Consider the following 20,750-nt stretch of genomic DNA (forward strand, 5'->3'; position numbering starts at 1 on the left):
TATAGGTACCTGTCAAACTTCTTTTGTCTGATTTTGCATTTTTGGTGCAGTTAGCTAGCACTTTTTTTGTATAAAGAAAAAGTTGCTTTTATTTTTTTATTTTTTTTTTAACTTTATGTCATGATTGCTATTAGCTAACGCTTCGTACTGTAGTTTGCACCGGATCATGCGAGTACTGTGGTCTTACACAATATCTAAACCCGATTTGTGATTTAAAAGTAAGTAAGTAGAAATAACTTAGCTATAGTATAGCAGCACGGCATCAGATAGTACTTACAAAAATATTTGAACGTAACCTTCAAGGTAGTAAAAGATCTAAGCATCTACGCAGTATTGAGAGAAGACGAATTAGACTCTATAGGAAGTAGTGTTGTGAAATAAAGGGTTTGGCGTTCGACAGAATTCAAGGAAACTTATTCCTTACGGTCCTATGTTCGTTATGCGGTTTTTTGAAGATTTAATATAAGCTTACTTCAATATGTATACATATATTGAGGATATATTACTATCTTTGGGGATATGACTCCACATTTATAAAGGAATAGAACAAGCTAAGATGTGGTTCAAGCTCCCAGCCAGATATAATCACATTAAAACACTAATCCTATTTTGTATTGAGGATATGTCGATTTTTCTTGATATTTCTGTCTCGATATTCTTTGTTGTAGTTTTATCTTTTCATTATAAATTTAACTTGCTAATTTGCCTTTTTAAACATCAGCACACACGATGTCCTAAAAAGCTTTACTACATTTACATTACTCAGACGACAAGTGTGTCCAACAACTTACTAATTTTGGCAAATTCATAAATTTGTGGTTCTACAAAGTATAAATTTATCTTATCATTTTGGCTCATACATAATTCTTCGGTTTTGTTTCTGTGGAAGTGCTAAAAATATTTAAGTATTCATAATGCAAACTAGTAGTGGCAGAATTTCTACTGTTAATAAAATATGTTAGCCAGAAACGAACTGAAATTTTGTTTGCTTTATGAAACTTGGAAAAATGTTTTTTTTTTCTCAACTTCATAACGACAAGATTAAAAGTGATGCTGTGTTTAGTATTCCTATTATCCTTGTTGCTGCTGAATAATCAATTAATACCAGCAAACAAGTTGTGCGGTGGGATTAAAATTTTGTTCAGAGAACGTGTTGGTTGGTTCATAGTTTTAATGTCCGGAGATACATTATTAAAATACCATAGAAGCAATAGCAAAATCTAATTGCTAACACTTAACATATAAAAGTGAGTGTTTGATATAAATTGTGGTTCAAAGAATAAGTTTAGAATGGTATTCATATTAATATTTATATCTTCATACTCTAATTTCTTTATTTTAAGTTTCATAAAAATTTTTTTGTAATTATTTTTCACTTGTATTTACTCTTCTCATGATTTTAAGGACGTATGTCGCTATGCTACTGACACAATAAAGATGACATTAGAGGCCATAGAAAACATATCAACACATATTCTTGACAAGCACGACAATACATTATATGTTTGGCTGAGTTATATTTGTGAGAGTCAATAAAGAAATTCATCTCTATATTCTATTAGATGGTTTCTAACTTTTCGTTAGATGTTTGTAGTGAAACCACTTATAAAGAAAAAGTTGGAAAATATTTCTCTGTTTGAAATAAAAATGACTCCTTTATTAAGTCGTATGCTCTTACCAAAATTATTTAATTTGCTTGACACGATATAGTAATGGAGCTTATCGCTCTCCTTAAAAATTTGATTTTTTATAACTTTCATGCAATGTTGCTAAACAAACTACATTCTCTTTAAAAAAGCGCTTTAAATACGCTTCAAATAAGCACTTTTCATTCACTTAATAAATGATAATTTTAAAGCGCTGCTAGAATGGACTAAATCAAATCGCTTTACTATTTCTTGGGAGTGCATTAAAGACGCTATTAAAACACTAGGCTGAATCCTCTATATACAAAAGTCGCATACAATTTTCATGCCCAATTCATGTACAACGATTATTTGAATCATACGTGGCTACAGAATAAAAAGTTCCCATATTCTTTGCTCAAAATCCTGGAGATCCCTCCAGTTCGAGCAGTTAAGATATTCCTTCACAAGGCAGCATAGAAAAGCGTGCTTTCACTATGATTGCGTACTGAATATTTCGCCCACTTTAACAATACTTTATTGTCGTAGAGATTATGCACTTGTAAAGGTTACACTCTTCAGTGCTTTCCAACATCTGCACTACCAAAGAAGAAGGGTCTGCTTCCCCGATTAGAGTCTCCAATTATATGGTCGGGACTCTAAATTTTATCTGGACAAAACTGGCAGTACGGACGACTTGCCAGCTTAAACCGGTTTAAGTATTCCCGAAAGCATCAATGCCCCATAAGAAGCTGCTTTAATTTAAATCCCAAGTCACCAGTTTCTCGATTAATCCAAATCTAGCTGACTGCTAGCTTCAATAAAATGTGATTCGAAGATATCACAGTATGCATCGAAAGGAGAATGAAATAAGCTTTTATTTAACTTTAGAGAAACGGATCAACTTATTTATTGACCTTTCACTTAAATTGAAGCGACGACTATTCATTTTAATATCTCACAATATGTTTATTAATCTATAAATTATTCATTTGCGTTTGTCTGTTTAATGAGCTAAGCATTCATTGGTGCTACTTATATGCTGCAGTAAAATAAAACTCTTTTATAATCCTTTGCCATGAAAATTGCAAAATAATATTTTTACAACGCAGAATTATTTCACAAATATTTGCAGCTCTAAAAATACGATAAGCTAAAAAAAGCCGTTAACTTGGCTTGACATTTACGTATGTTGGCTTTAAGTCTACATGATTGATTATGTGCATTTTACATGCAATTCATCAAACTTGGCATCTACATAGAACATTTTGCAGTCATCATCCACTGCTAAAGGATGCGCTCTTACAGCAGCAATTCACCTGCTGCTTTTATGTGACTATAAAAAAAGGATGCACTCAAAAAAGGATAAAAGGGTTTCTATGTTTATATGCAACAAATCCGCAAAAATTGTTTCGTTCTGTTCGATATTCTGTAGTGTCGCAAGTTGTTTTTTTTGTGTTTTGTGGTCCTCTTGTTTGATATGCAGTGCTCCTCTATAGCCAACAACTTTTGTTGCATGCAACTATGGATGCGGCAATATTGGTGGTTTGATAAAAACATTATGTCAAAGGTTGCCCATGGTTGTTAACTACTTTTGTTGATGTTGATAGGCGAAAAGATTGAAAGTGCAATAAGTGGCGATTTAACTCTCTAATGCACTCATTGAAAAAATACAAAACCACGCATAACCAAAAAGCCATAGCAAAATCAAAATGTTATGTTGCAGCAATTTACAAGTGCTTGACTATGTTTTAACTGCTACTAACTACAATTGCTACTAATGTTGCCGTTGCCTCTACCATTGCTGATATTGCTGCAATATGATATGACAAAGTAACAAAAGTTGCATTGTTATCAGTAGTAGGTATCAAGTAGCAACAAGAACTGTAACTAAACCCCTGCACATGCTTCACGAGCATGAAATTGCAGTAAAAGCACTAAATCCAAAACTGATGACAACAACAATTAGAACAAAAACAATAGGAGCAGCATGAGGAGCACGAAGAGCAACAACAATGTCATAGTGTAAGCACAAAAATCTCTAAAAAATCGTAGCTGGAAACATGACCATTAAAAACATTAAATCCGAAAATCACTTTACAACCACATCATTTGTTGTTTTTATTTGTTGGTTGTTGTCGAGATTTTTTCAAATTGGTTTTTTTGTTTTTACAAATGTTGGTAACCCAAAGCAAATCTAAACTGAAGCCACAGAATGTGTATGCCAAAAACGCATACAAATATTTTAAGTTGAGTTGAAAACTTTTATGTTTGTCTACAAATTTTTGTTACAAGGAAAAGTTTAAGTTTTTAAAGTAAATCATTATTCTTCTCTCCATTTGAGCCACCGAAAAATGAAACGTTTGTGGCTTACAACATTTAACCCCCTTCTCCAGAAAAAAATCCTGCATTTGGTATTATTTAGCTTAGAGAATATGATGCATTCACAGCAACACAAGAGCAACAACATATTGAGTTGTTACTTCTTCTCTTTATGGACTTGAAAAAAAAAAAATAATCCTTATGGTGGTCCTTTTTGTCTGCCCAAATAAATCTTTATGAGTGCTTGTTTTTTATTTTGTTTCTTGTTTGTTTTTTTATATTCTCTTTTTTTTTGTTTTTCCAAAGTAACAAATGCACTTTTTAGCTTAAAAAGAATTTGTAGTTAGTCATGTTCTTAACCGAGTTGGCTAGCTTTTATTGTGGTCTATCTGCAAACTGCAGTTTCCTTGGCTAGCAACTCATTTAAATAACAGCGCTGTGTTAAGCTGTTGCCATTTTGTGCCGTATTCTCTGCTGTACGAATTTGGATTTGTTTTCTCTTGGTTTTGTGGTTACTGGCCACTAATGGCGAAGTTTGGTTCTTCCGTTGTTCATTTAGGTTTAGTAGCAACAAATGTACACAAATTTGCATACTTCCCGCTCTGTTGCAACTTGAATCGGTTGCATGATTAATTTAGCTTGCACATTTTCTTTTTTCCAGTTTAAAAATTTTTCATAGTCTGCTTTTGAGCGCACATTTCACGCGCAAAATATTTTATTCTGTTTGCTTTTATTACCTAGAAAATATGGTTAAAGGATATTTTGCGGTAATAAAATAAACAATTTAATTTGTATGTCATTAAGAGCTTTTTAAGCAATTACATTTATTTCCTTTTGACAAAGGTGGAAAATAAGAAAGTAAGATTTATTTTGTAATGACGAATTTATAATAAATAGAACTTGTCTGTGTAATAGACTTAAGTTGTAACTTTAAGGACATAATTACATCTAAATGAAAGGTTTGTTTTTATTGAGCACATAACTATAAATAATATTTATTTATAAACAGCATAATTTGCTTACAATTTTTCTTAAATACATTTGAGGAGTGTAATTTATTAGTCAGTATTGGAACTAAAACTTTAAGACATTGTTAATATTTTAACTTTCGTTAAAATATAATCAAAATTTCATTGCGATCTGTAAATCCATTCTTAACAACAATTGACATTTTTTATTGTGCATATACTCGTATTTTATTTTACTTTAATTTGTTCAATTGATGTTTGAAAGCATTATTTGTTAAAAAATAATCCTTTACACAATATTTAGTATGTTTCAACTATTAATATTATTTTAAGATTTAAATGTTTGCATAAATTTTTATTGCATATTTTTAGGAGCTTAAAAGCTAAACATTTGAAATTATTGTTATTAATTATTTTCAATACATGATAGTTAAATTTTATATGCTTTATTTGTGAGAATATATAGAGGAAGTAAAACAAAATAATAATAGCCTATAAATATATAGAGCTGCATTCTTTACTGCTATATCTGATATGTGCGAGTTGTACTTTTTGGTATATTTTATACCAACAAGAAGTCTTAAATTTGGTGATGTCTCCAATTTTTTCGGATGATAGCTCTGTCAAGGTATGAAAGGGTCATTTTAAAAATTAACTGAAAATTAACTAAACTGCAATCAATTCGTTAACAATTCTGAGCTAAGTTTTCATTTTTGGGCATATTGAATTGCACCTCTTTTTTAACTATATGTTATATTTATATGTTATATAGAATTTTAAGTATATATAACCATAATATTATTTTACTTAAACGAAAACCATGATATTTTATTTATTTCCCATAAATAAGACCAGTAATTTAATTTATATAATATTAAATTATTTAACATAAACTTTTATTGGTCAATGGATTGTCTGTAAGCCTGTTTAATTAAGAAAATATTAATTTAATATATTTCAATAATATATTCTACTTTAATATCATAATCTTCTTAATTTTAATTTTCTCTATAATATTTTTTGTAATACACTTTCCATGAAAGAAATGTGAATTTCATTGAAAATAATTTGTGTATTCTCTGTCTAATATTTCATTTCATTTCACTATAATATATAAATACTTATTTTTTTTAGCAATATATTCATTTTAAATAACTTTTTTTTTATGCTTGTAATATGGTATGGTGTAGGTATTACTACACCATAAAATATTTGTGAAGATGCATAAATTATTATTGCTCCAATTATCTGCTTAAAATAAGCCTTAATGCGATTAATTAAGACAATTCAAATGAAAAAAAATCGTTTTTTTATCAGTAAGCTACAAATTTAATTGTCATAATGTTAATATCTTTAATTATCGATACGTGCAAAAATAATTATAAAGCACATTGTGTGCATATTCTGGATATGTATGGGAAAAGGACCTAAAACCACTACCACCAAATAAACGCCTTTGTTTATATACGTATATACGTGTGTGCGTGTATGTGTGTGTGATAATTAATAATAACTTTGCAATCTCTGCAAATCTTTCAACATACATGCCAACCTCATTTGCTCGATTTATGAATTATAATTAAGTCATAATACGCTTAATATTTGAAGCATACTTTCGTGCGCTCCTTTGTCCATTTGTGGCAGTGCATTAAATTGCAGTTTATATGCATTCAAGTTAAATATTTGCAAATGCTTTATAGACTTTATGCGAGTATTTATGTATTTTGTTCCTTTTATTATTGTTGTTATTGTTGTTGCTATATTGTTTTACTAATAGTTGTTGCGATTTTGTTTGTTTGGGTTGTTTGGTTATTTATGTACTCATTATTCAATGGTCATAAAAACTTCTGCATATATATCTTTGCATTTGTAAATCATGAATAATAATTTTATTGCTGCTGTTTATCTCACTAATTAGCCGTTGCGGCCACTTCACTCCAATTGCAATAATGAAATTTAAAATTGTATTTTAATAGCTGATTTAATCTGTCAAAAGGGAAGTTTACTTTACTACAGATTCAAATGCAATTGTAATTGTATTAAACAAACATGCATATACCTTCATGTGTGTGTGTATGCAATATATAATTATTTTATTTATAATTGTTTTAATTATATGAATACGAATACATTTTTGTACAGTTTAATTGAATGTTTACTTTGTACTCAGAATATTCTTTTGTATAGCTTAAGTACTTAATTGCATAATTAAAATACTTACTAATTATCTCTAGTTATAAGCGAATAATAAAACTGAATTCTGAATAAACACAAATGTTTTTCCATGATTCAAATTAGTTTTCAAATTACATGTAATTATAACCAGATTCCTTTCAATAATATAAATTTAATGCATATCTGCCTAGTAACATAATTGGTTTGTTAAGTAGCTTAATGAATCCTCTTAACTTCTTTGAAATACATTTTCTGCTTATAAAATTATATTTCTATCAAAGATATTTTTTCAATATATTTCGTTTATAGTTGATAGATACAAGCATTCATTTCAAATGAAACCATAAAGTGAATTAATTTGTGAATGTCATTGTAATGGCGATTCTGCCACTATATAGAGCGAACTATTGCCACTGTAATGACTTAACGAAGTGAAAAACATTCATATTCTCTAATGAAGACTAACACAGCTTTCATTGATAAAATTCCTATATAATTTCTACAGTACCTTCATTCTGATTTGTCATTTGGATTTTAATTTCTTTTAATTGTATTAGACAGTAATGTTGTATATATTTCTATATATATATTATATATTATAGAACGAGGTGTTATAAATCTTGAATGCTGCAGCTTAACCTAACCAAGACGAACATATTCAGACATTTTAATAAAGGCCAAAACAACAGGGGTTAAAAAATTTCTTCGTCTTGACCAATAAAGTTATCATTCTAGTACTAGTTCTAGTTTCGTTTACATTTTATTTAAGTTAACGTGAGAGAATCATTGGTGGGATTATTTTTGTATTCTTTAAGCCATCTATATAACTCAACCTATATTGTTTTTGCATCATCGCTGCACGTATTGTAATGATATGGTAATGTTTACTGTATATGGGTGAATGATCAATCCATTGTTGAAATATTGCAGATAGATCAGGGACATATGGATAGATCCCATGGTATCACCGTTTGTTATAAGTCATATCATCCACGTATGCGTGAATGCACTAGATAGCGTAAAAATTATTATATTCCTTATATATTATTATACGAATGGGGTCTACATATTTTAACACAAACTTCCTTGGTTTGGTACACGCAGAGAAAATTATTAATTATAGTGACATGAAAGAGTTTATAAAAGAACAAAAAGCAATGAAAGCAATACTTCCATGATTCTGTATTTCAAAGATCTAGGTTATAAACAAACGTTATAAAAATATTTTGTTTTAATTTATTGCTAAATGTTATTGTTATTTTATAAGCAATTTCATATAAAGTTATTAATAAAAAAATTCTTTTTTATATTTACAGGTGAGTCCACAAGAATATTACATACTAATGCCGCAGAAAATAGTAAGTTTTTTTACTTTAATTATTTTTATTTTTTTAAATATACTATTATATATTAAAAGAACCTAAAAGAAATTTGAGTTTTGATTTTCTTGTAAACCATAAAAAATTTTTTTAATTCAACCCTTATTATTTTCAAAATGTAATAAAAATTTAGGGTTCTCACATATCTACAAAAAAATGGTTCACTATTTCAGAGAAACTAAAGAACTATTGTATAATAAAAAATTCAATTTCAACAATTTTTTAAATGAAGGTTATATCACCAAAAAAAAAATGTTCCCCAAAAATTCTACATCATTCAATGTTCTCCCTATTTGTAGATTCTATAGAAAACTTGACATTATCTATGAGTATAGTAAATTGCAATGTATCCACTTATGTTTGCTTACGCCATTCATTGAATTGAATAGGTATGGAATGTTTATGGCATTTATTATTTATTTTGATGCTCACATTTCTTGGTAGAGTCTAATAAAAAATGTTCATAACCAATACTAATTATTAAATTTAAGTATTGTATAGTTATATGCAGTGAAAATATGAATAGAGAAGTGAAAAGTTTTCTCACAGTGACCTTTCTGAAATCATACTACTTATTTTATATATACATACATATAACATTTTTAATTTTAATAAAATTGTTTATTTACATGCGCTTCCATCTAAAATTTAATATACTTCATTATCGTACATATTAAATTAAAAAGAAACCCTTCTCCTAATGTATTATTTTTTAAATATTTTTATAGCATATTTACAGGGGAAAAATATAAAACTTAAATTTTTGCTTATACATATGCAAAGAATTTTTTTCATTTTTAGGTTTATTTTCTATACTTTGTTGAAATCATGTTCCTTATTTATAGATTTATTTGTTTAATACATATATAACAATGTTTTATAAAACACTTTTCTCCAACGATATTTAAATTTTTTTAAAATATACAGAAAACGGTTAAATTTTTTTTTGTAATTTCAAAGTCAAACTTCTGTTTTTTGGATAAACTTCTTTTATTTTGCGAAGTAAAACGAACTCAGATAGATATTTTAATATTTGTAAAATATATTAACTTTTGTCAATTTATTGTATATAGGTATTTAAAATTGGATTACTACTGTTGGACTACTGCAGTACCTGTCTATATATATATTTATTTTCCCCATTATATTTAATAATCATTCTTGATCATCACAATCCTACGTAATGAATTTAAATTTTAATTTAATAATTGCTTTAATACTCGAAATCAACTCACTCACTTAACCTGAAACCAACTTCGAACCTTTAAAGGCAGTCAAATAATTTTGTTATTTGTTTTACAACAAACAGTGTCTTAACAAACGGTTAAACATTTTACCCTTGTACCTTTAAAAAAAATGGCTCGAAAGACTAACTTGCCTTCTATGCTATCCAGAAACAATTACTAATATCAAAGCATTTAGTGCTAATTTCATTCCGAAAATTCACCGAAAATCTATTTTTTGCCTATTTAGCAAAACTTAATTAGGAGAGCGCACAAACGGGCAGCAGCGGTGGTCTATGGTAATTTTAATAATTATCAAAGGAATTTCAGAAACCAGAACAATAGACTTTTTGGCTGGCTTAAGCGAGGAAGCTTTATGCTGTTGTCGTGGCAAAACAGTATTTATGAAATGTCAAAAATATTAGCTTTTACTTACTCTACGCTACCGCAGTTCATAATTTTATTCATTCAACCATTCACTTGCAAACAGCAAACAGCAACAAGCTACAAGTAATTGGCTTATCATATTTTTCAAATCGAAATTGTTCAAGTATTTTATGCTTATATTTATGTACCATGAAATACTTGGCAAACCTTTACGCTTCTACCCCGTAGCGCACCAAATTTTTTAGTATTCGCACTTAAAAGATATTCCACTTTTTGTGTTCTTTTCACTTTTTAAAGACCGTAAAGTCGCTACGGTACAATGTCAGCCAAAAAGTATGCTTGCTTTAATTATTGCACAACCCTCTCTGTGCTATTAACCGTGCAAGGGAATGCGCATAGTTAAGCACAGTTAATGAGTAACGACTACAATTAAATCAACAAAATGTGTAAATCATACGTTTTGCTACATTTGAGCGTGGAAGTAATCGATGTGAAAGCAGTCATCATTAACCGAACTCAGTTTGACTTTTCCGGTATTGTGAGTTGAACTGTGAAGTATTGACATAAATCCAAACTTTCGAACGGGAACCCCTTTCAAATATTATTCTACCCCTTCATTTCATTCTTTTCGTTCTTTAGAAGTTTTTGCATCACATATTTTACGACGTTTTACTTTATTTCTCTATTTCCCACTGTTTTTAAACCTTTTGCACTGCAAATTAATGATCAATTGTCAATGATATTTTTGCTTTTAACTTTTAAACTTGAATTCTCTACGCGAATTGTACACCAAAATTACCGCACCCAATTAATAATTGTAACTCTGGCATTTGTTGTAGAAATCTCTGCCCCGCCTCCGTACTTTTGCTATGCGAAATCTATAAAAGTAATTTTGTTTGTATTCCTAGCAAAAATATATTACTAAGTTTTACTTCATACTCTCTTAACTCAATTCAGTCAGTTTCCGAAGTAAAGTGGCTTATTAGTGTACAAAGTTTACTTAATTTCATTTCTTTGATTTTTGTTTTGTTCTTAGTCAGTTTCAGTGGCATGCAGTAGAAATTGTTGAACATTTCTACTTAATCAGGGAGGGTGACTAGCGGAATTGTAGTCAAGTTTTCATACATTTCATTGCTTGATAGTATTTACTATACTCTTGGCTTTTGCTATGTAACCTTGTTTAGATATGAAATAGACTCTTTGGGTAAGTTAGTTTGAAATTTGGCAAGTGCTGATGACACAATAGCAGCACAAATCGGAACAATAATAAACTTTGGTAAACTGATATTAAGAATAATTAAGAAAAATGAGCATTGTTCATTTTAATTAAAATGATTAAGTTGTTTGATAGTAGAAAAGTATAAGTATACTATAACCTTAATTATAGGCTCCTACTTTTTCGATCTTAACTCTACTAATATATAATTTATTGAAGTAATATTACCATAGTAGGTCGTTAAACCAACACATTCATGGTGTTGCATATTAGTTTTAATCTTGTGTGGTATACTTGGGACAATTCATTTCATTCAGTTTTCAATTCATGAATTAAAAACTCAGTGACAAGTCATAGTTAATCGCGATGCACTTTACACTTTTATAAGAGGCACTTTGTCGATAATTACACTAAAATCTAAACTTATAGGAGATAATATAACCTCTCTATGGCTTCACTTAGATGATAGGTAGAGGTACTTCGTCGGTAATTAGACTAAAACCTTTATAACTTAAGCAGAGATAACATTACTTTCAGATCGATTTAGAATTTCAATTAATTTCATACTATATTGTTGTTACATCCTCTCTACCTCATCTTGTCACCTTTGTTCTTATATTTTGGAAAAATCTATAAAGATCTTTAAATAGATGACATGGCTTTGTAACCATGATATGGGTATAAGACAGTGACAGTGATAAAGCTCCAGAAGCGGGAGTTTTAAGCATAAAGAAAAAGTATGTAAGAAAAGAAAAACTCCTCTGTTAACCTATTAACCAGTGACTTACTTTTTCTCACTGATCATACAGTCATATACAAAGAGATCAGATCATTTAGCATTAGAGCTTAACAAAACTTATCTTATAAATATATTTTTAAAGTAAAAAGCTTGGTATCGCATCCAAAATCAAAACAGTGATATATGATGTCTAAGTATATTTAAATAATATTTGAAGTAAGAAATATATACATTTATAGTTTTTATTGCTGCTCTTTTTAATTAAAATTTCTCATATTCCTGAACAGATTTTCGAAAATGCTTTAATAGACAATTCGTCATATAAAATAACATAAAATTTAAAAAAATATATATTTTTAAAATACTTCACATTCTTCCCCAACCAATTTTTACCAGAATTATATATAACTTTATATATTCCAACTCTGATGAACGCAGCCACTAAAGCTGCCATACACAGTAGTAGAAGTCCTTCATTTGATTATTTTTTGTAGCATATGTCTAGGATTAAATGTGAATGTGCACTGAAAGTAGGAAAGTAGCAGTAACATAAAACCCATAAAATCTAATAATTATTATACCGCAAGTCAAGCAAAACACATGCCCCAAACATTGTTGAAAATTTTCAAAATTTCACACAAACACATACACGCGAGTTCCGTACACCGACTCAGCTCAGAGTAAATATTTTTTGCCTTTGATAAACTGTGGTGTGCTGCATGTATGCATAAGCTTAATGGTCGCACAAACGCTAATCAACTGCTCGGTTTTATTGCCAACCCCCACTGTGGTAGAAAGGTACAAAAAGGGGTGTAAAGGGTTTTAAAGTAGGCTTTTGTGACAAGTAACTTTTTTTCTGGTTATATAAAATTCACAAAATCTAAAATAAAATAAAGAAAAGTTAATGGGAGTCGACTGCATTGCTAGGTTTCAGCTAATATACTAAAGCAACACAACAACACACACTAACGTCATAAAAATCACACACTCTAAAAAAAACACAAGTTCAAGCCGCGCATAATGCAGCGCAGCCCACCAAGTAGCGCCTACAAATTTTTGCTACCTTCATTTTGTACATAATTTTGCTTTGTTTGCTCGCTAGCTTATGCAAGCTTAACGTGGCATTTTTGGCGCTTTTTTCGTCTAAAATTTATGACAGTTGGCAGCGCTGTTAGAGTTTGCGTTTCACTTCACGCCTGCATGCCGCCGTTCACTGGCTTGCCTTGTGCCTGCTTACGTGTAATAACCCCTTTTTTAGAATTTGTTAAATTTTTAAATGAATTTTCTATGTGCGCCTGAGTGTATGCTCAACTTTAGCGCTTTTTTATTTATTTTATTATTTTAATTTTTTTTCTCCTTCTCAGCGGTGTTAGAGTTTAGCAAAGTGCTAATTTAAAAAAAAGAAGTGTTAAAGTTGATTAAAAAAAAATGGTAGCAAAATAGCAAAAATTGCTAATTAAAAATTTATGTAAAGTTTGCTGTGTGTAAAATTTGTATAATAGCATTTTTTATTATGGCACAATGATTAAAAATCAGATTTTTGTTTCCTATTTTTATTCTTGTAATTTAGTCCGCCTAAAAGTAATCCAAAGAAAATTTTTAGCAGTTGATAAAAATCCTATTAACACTTTTTATATATTTAATATTATTTTTGAAGGACTTAAGGTCATTAAATTTAACAATGAAATTGAAGAAAAATGCATGCAAAGTATACATGGATATTTTTTTGAGAAATAAGGTTTAAAAAATTAAAAGATTTGTGTATTGACAAGTAATAAAAATTGAAAAAAGGGCAATAAAAATAATTAAATACAGAGTAATAAAAAATGATCGTAAACACTGATGTATGAAGATAAATATATCGATTCTTAAATGATAATTATTAATAGCTAGTAATAAAAAAAATTGCACAATACGTGTATTGTATTTAAATGCATATATTAATGTTTTATTAATATTTAATTTATATTTAATTTTTGTAATTAATTTAATTAAATCAAATGTTTAATATAGTCCAAAGAAGAAATTTCCCTGTCGATAATGAAAAAATATAATTCATTGCATATTTTTGAACACACAATATATCCTTAATGCTATGTTTCCATTGCTTAATTAGTAAATTACTTAAGTAACTTTAAGATTTTATCGTTTTCATTGACAAAGGTTACTTATTGCATATAAAAGAGCTTTTGTGTATCAGACAGTTCTTTAAAAGTATTTAGAGAGCTTGTGGTTGTTTAAATATAGTTATAATAACATATTAAGCAAAATATTAAATATATAATTGATATATTAAATTATATGTATATATACATATATATATATATTTATTTTACATCTCCATTACATATTCAATTAATAAATAACAAAAATTTTATTGTTGTTTGTTATTTGTTTGTATTTTACATACAAAACATGACAAATACTTCAAATTTTTATAATTTCCCTTGTGGGAAATTTATTTTTCCCTCAAAAAATTGTTGGACTAATTTTCCTTACTTTATTTTTGTATGATTAACAAAATTTACTTAGTAACTAAGGAAGTAGTGGAAACATACGTATTTAATTTACATTAATAAATATTTCCGTTTGTCATTGGTGTTATTTACTACGAATCTCTTGTAAACAATTTGAAATACTTTGGGATATTACTTTCAGAAGAATAAACTATTAGTGTAGTCAGTCAGTTTATACTTTTAAATATTTAATTAATAAATATTTCACCCGAAGAATTTCTTATTCTCCTCGGCACTTTAGCTTACCCCTTTTATATCCTATAATAAACTTTACATACAAATTCACTCAAAAGTTTTGTTTAAAAACATATATCTGAAGTATTTAGCTGTTTTGTGTAGTTTATATTAAATTTCATTTGAATAAACAATGCCAACAAAAACATTTCGTAACAAAAATAATAACAATAATAATAACTAAAATAACAGAAAACAATTAAGACAATAAAAGCAAATGATTTAATTGTTTCTGACTTTTTGGTAAAGATCCCTTAGCTGCATTTTACGACCTCAAAAGATATTTTGCTTGTTTTTCATAAGGAAAGTAGATATCTTATTGTTTTCTGAATAACATACAAACTCAATTTAACATTTTACATATTTAATTACATGGAAGTCATTTTAGAATAATTCTTGCGGCTGAATACAATTCAACAGGTGTGCCATTGAGTTCATCGTTTATAAAATTGAATATATAAGTATGTACGGTATATTGTTAGTTACATACTATATTATTTGGTATAAACAGTATATTGTGATATGAACAAACAATTTTTAAATAATAAGTTTCTCCTTAACAGCAGCATTGAAGAATCACAGGGAACTATATAACTTAGTTAACTGATTTTTGTTTTGTATGCCGATTTCGATTTTCAACATTTTTGCATCTAATTGGTCCAATTGGTTGTAGTGGTAATCCAAGTTTATTGTTATATTGCTATAACAATAAACTACCGCTAACACTCTTATAGTCGATTTCTATAAAGATAGAAGTGTGTTCCAAAACTGTCAAAATTTTTAATTCCCCTATTTCCGATAGATGCCGCTGTGCAAGCTTATTAAACAATGTAGTAGTGACGTCAATTTAACTTCACATAATCTATCTATGCTGAGCTCTTTCAAAAATCAGGTCATCCTCATTTATACTGGTGTGACCAATTCCTTCTCAGCTTTTCTATATCTCTCTGGATGATATACTGAAATGCTGCCAAATTTACGTTCCATTATAGTCGATTATATGGCATTTCAGAAGCTTGTTAAACAATGTAGTTGTCACGTCAACTAAACATAATCAATCGCTTAAATACAATCTTCTAGAACAGATATTCAACTATTATTAGTCGCTAAGATCTTTTCTATTTTCTTATTAACCTCTGACGTCTTCCATTCCTCTTTTATGAGATAATGAAATGCTTTTCAAATTTTAGTTCCACTATTAGAGAATAGATGGTACCGCATGAACCTAAGTTATTAAACAACATTGTAGTATTCATAACTTCACATGATCTATTGTCCACATTTAATCTTCTAAAATAGATTTACTTCATCATAAGGGTTTCTAACACCTAAAGCTTTTATGGACCATAAAAAAACCTAACATAACTTTTAAAACCGATTTCAAGTCGTGTTACCTATTTTACCACCTTTTAAGTTAAGCATAAATTTTTTGGAAGATTATCTATATGAGAATTTTAAAAGTAAACAATTGCAATTAAATACAATTTTCCAGTTTATAGCATTTTCATGGCGCCATATTTTTCTCTAGAAATCCCAGTTTTTCACTTAACTTAATATTTTGTAAAATTTTATAATATGAGCTTCACTATATACTTGTATATATTTCATTTATTTATTTTATTTTATGTTTAACTTTTTATTATGAATTTTAATTAAAATTAAATTTTATTACGTCTTAAATCATATGGGAATCACAACACTCTTCAACACGCAATTAAATAAAAATATTAAAATTTAGACAAAACATACTTTCAGGCGTCTACGTCGTCATTGTGTAGATCAAATTTACCAAAGTAGCTGCATGTAAATATATTGCAAATAAATTTTATGTACTAAATACACAGACCTACACTGCCAACATGCAAATGAGTGGTGTACCTATTTTTCTAATGTAAATATTTAAGCTCATCTTGGCACAAAATATTTCTAAAGGTGTTGCGTCGGCATATTTTAAGAGCTTTTTGTTTAATATGCACACGACTACATAAGAAAGGCTTAAATTACTTACAACCTTGACCACTAGAACGACAATTCATGTGTGTTAATATTTGTGATTTATAAAAACATTTATTTATGCTATCTGAGTGTTGTGGTGTAAAGTATAGAGTACTTTTTTTTTCTGGAGTGTATTGGATATATTTTACTGAGTGTAATGGAATTGCAATCTTGCTTTAGGGTTGCCGTAGGAATTTTCCTTGGTATTATTGTTTGTTTTTATTGTTTTTGCAGTGTAAAATAGCTGACGTTGCCTGCTGCTTGCTGCTTGTTGCACTGCGACACTTCGTTGAATAATATCTCTGTGTGTATTGCACTGTGTGCGTGTTTTGTTTGGCGCCCAAATGTATGCAAAGCTTAAGTAACATTCTCAGTTAACATTTAGTCATACACATAGAGTTTTGTTACCAACATATTCCGTTTTCTTTTACCAAAAAATCAACAAAAAAATAAACAGGAAATTCCTTCATTTTTATTTTTGAACTGTTTTGCATATTTAAAGAGCATTTAGTCGAGTTTATGGCACACAAAGGCACGCTCGAATAGATGTGAGTAAGTTTGTCAGATAGTAGAGCAAATGGTGAGTGTGAATATGAGTGCTCATGCATATTTAACAGTTGCTATTTTTATAAACGTTTTAAGCACTGTCAAATACAAAATTTAACAATATAGCGAAAGGAAATATGCGTTAACATGTAAACTCATAAAAAATTTTAGATAAAATGTTATATAGGCAATGTAGAAGGTAAGAGTTTGCATTTGAAAAATATTATTTTACATTAATCTATAAACTCAATTTTTTGAAAGTTTATTTTGAAATAATAAGCTGCTTCTATGTATTATTAAATTTTTACGGCACCTTTATTCCACAATAACTAGAAGTACATAGAAGACCTTGTAACTATTATAGAGATAACTATTATATAAAATTCTAATAATCTGTACTATACAGAACTGATAAAATATTAGAAGGGCTCTTAAATTTACAGGTTATTAGTCCACAGTCACATATTGCTTAAAACAAAAAAGTTTTATTTCATTTTGCTTTAGTAATAGAACTTTTCTTTATTATAAGTTTGTGGTTGCAATTCTAAAAATAAAATTTATTTGATACGCAGTGATTTTATTACATAGAAAAATTATCACAAGAAGCCAAAAATATTAGTTTATTTAAGATAAAATATTTACTCGTTTTTTTTTATAATTTTTATATAACGCAATATGTCAAAAGTTACTTATCTCGTATTCTATTCTTGTTAATCTTATCAGTGTATAGTTCAATATGTTTTCTTTGTTTACATTAGAATTTGTTACCACCCCTATTATAAATACTTCTGGCTTCATTGCTTGCTTTTAACAAAGTACTAACTCCACTTAGCAACCAACCCTCACTTGAATAAACAACAAATGGTTTATTTTTCAATATTCAAACTATACATATGCAAACATTTTCCAATCTCTTTGTAATCTTATCGTGTTTATCTAATCAAGCACATTTCCTATTAAAAGTAACACTTAATTGCACTATCACATTTAATATTTATGACTGAAACACTCAGCACAACCCCCGAAATAAATTATTTCAATAATAAATCAAATAAACATTCATTGCGCTTGTTCTAACGATTTTAATAAATATTTACGAAACATAGACTTGTTATAATAATTATGCTGCTATTTTGGTATAAATTTCAAATGAAAAACAAAATATAATTTTTATTTAAATACTTATTTTTTATAATGTTTTTTTGTAATTATTGTTGGACTTTATTTGAAGTTCACCTTATCTTACTACTTTTTTAAAAATTATAGTACTTAATAAAATTATTTAAAAAACACAAATATGCTATTTTAATATTTTTATTTGAATTGAAATTTATATAAAGTCAATCCCTCATCATTCAAAAATAAATACTATTAATTTTTATTTTGCCAAAAATTATGCAATAAAAATTAATATGCAATTTTTAAGAAAAAATTATGTATGGCAAATGTATAACAAAAATTAGTACAATACAACAGATATATCATTATAATTAAAAAAGATTAATTATTTTGTATAAGCTGCATAATCTTCAAATGTTGACAATTTGATGAAAATAAACCTATCCACATTCTTGCTTTTGTTTTCTGTGGTCCTTTTCCATATATTCAAACACATTTTCCTTGAAATAAGCTGCTCAAAACTGTATTTGAACAAAAGTATTTGAGTATTTTTTAAAGCAAAGTTCGCTTCAGCTACTAGTGTTAAGCATAAAGTTCAATAAAGTACAGCTTTAAAGTTTGCAATATAAACTTGGTATTATACAGAAATGAAATGACCTATTGAGCTAAAAGCCTATTTCAAAAAATTGTAAGTATTTAGTAGTTTTAATAGTTTTAATTTTAACATTATTAATATAAATTACGGTCATACGCCAACCAAAACATTTATTTTTAATATACAAATACGTTCACTTAAAGTATGCTACAAATTTTTTTAAATTCTTAAAATTAATCTTCACGATGAAGATTAAAAAACTGCATTTATTAAATCGCGGTTTCTTTAATCTCTTAGTGTAAACAAAATATTGGGAAGTACTCAAATACTTAATACTTGAATTATGAGATTTTTTCTATCTTAGACCTCTAACTTAGACCTCAATTTTGATAAAAAATCTCTCTTAAAGCACACGTTTTTATGACTGCAACCTTTTATTTTATAATGCTTTATGTTTGTTGATATTTTTTTTTTTTGGTTTGTTAAAATAGTATAAAATCTGTTTCAACACAAATTAATTAGTTAATAACATTAAGTCCTTTTGAAACGTAAAACATGTTTACCGCTTATTACATTTTGTAAACTTAAAGTTTTACGAAACCCTTTTCTGGTGTTTTTATGCTAATAACTTTGCTTTAGAAAACAAAAGTTTTGGCAATTCATTTTCATGCAAAATAGTTCGCATACAAATTTTTTCATAAGGAAAAAAATAAAAAACACAAAAGAAAAAAGAAAACATTGCCAACTTTTATTTTATATATTATTTTAAGTTTTTTTGAACATTGTTGGCAGCACTTGCGTCGCATGCAACAGGTTGATATTTTAGTTTGTTGTTGTGAGAAGTGAGAAAAAAAAAATCAAAAGTTATTTTTTGTGTTATTTTTGTGGTTTGCGTGAATGAACATTTTCTTTGGTATTTAACACTGCCGCTATTATAACTTTTCTTCACTTACTCCACTTTTTGTTAAATTCTACCTTTTTATACTTATTCTCATACATTTTTAGCACCTCTTTAGCGGTAACAAAATTTTAAGTAATTTGTTTGCAAATTGTAGCCGCACATAATAACGCGCTAAAAAGTATGCAACGTAAAAGTAGGGAAATAGGAATAAAACTTAAATTTTGCAGAGGCGGCTTGGCTAGCTATGTTGCTGTGCTGCTGCGTTTCTTATGTCAGGATCGTTATCATTTAAAAGCGCATTAAAAACTTTTTTAGATTAATTTCACATTTTACACTTCCCAGTTTTATTCTTATTTTTTTAATATTTGTTTTCTTTTTTGCATTAATTTTTTTTTGTTTTTTTTTTTTCTGGATTGTTTTAGTTGCCGGCTATGTAAATAGTTTGATTTGGTCTGGATCAGGTTTGTTTTAACCGAGTTTTGGTTTACTCTATAATTCGGTACTGCGTCTGCTGTAATGAAAAAGTGGCTAAAAAAATTGCTTAATTTTGTTGGTAGTTGTTACTCAGTTGCAAGTTACTAGTTGCTTGCAATATTTATATTCTACTAAAGTATAAAGGAGAAGTGCGCACAACTTTGTATTATTTGTTTTAATTGGAGTTTAAATTGAAATTAGTTCATTTGGAAAATTTTGTAGTTGCATATTTTAGTTTTTATGGCACTCAAAGTTGTTTACAGTGTATTTTACTACTTTCTGCCTCTTAGTTATTCCATTTAATATAAGTATGAGTATAAATACTTTATGTAGTTG

The 20,750-nt window shown here is 28.3% G+C and overlaps 1 protein-coding gene across 11 annotated transcripts in view; it reads left to right on the forward strand.

The window, feature by feature from the left end:
* Positions 1 to 20,750, forward strand: part of LOC119681783 (polypyrimidine tract-binding protein 1) — a 287,769-nt gene that overhangs the window by 75,324 nt on the left and 191,695 nt on the right. For 9 of the 11 annotated variants that reach the window (XM_038095071.1, XM_038095061.1, XM_038095062.1 and 6 more), the window contains exon 2: positions 8,407 to 8,448. The exons of the other annotated variants lie outside the window; for them this stretch is intronic. In XM_038095071.1, coding sequence (XP_037950999.1) covers positions 8,434 to 8,448 — 15 coding nt within the window. In that variant the 5' untranslated portion in view covers positions 8,407 to 8,433. The remainder of the gene's footprint in view (positions 1 to 8,406; positions 8,449 to 20,750) is intronic. 11 annotated transcript variants of the gene reach the window in all.

The sequence above is a fragment of the Teleopsis dalmanni genome, chromosome 2 (genome assembly GCF_002237135.1).
Source record: "Teleopsis dalmanni isolate 2A chromosome 2, ASM223713v2, whole genome shotgun sequence".
Classification (NCBI taxonomy): domain Eukaryota; kingdom Metazoa; phylum Arthropoda; class Insecta; order Diptera; family Diopsidae; genus Teleopsis; species Teleopsis dalmanni.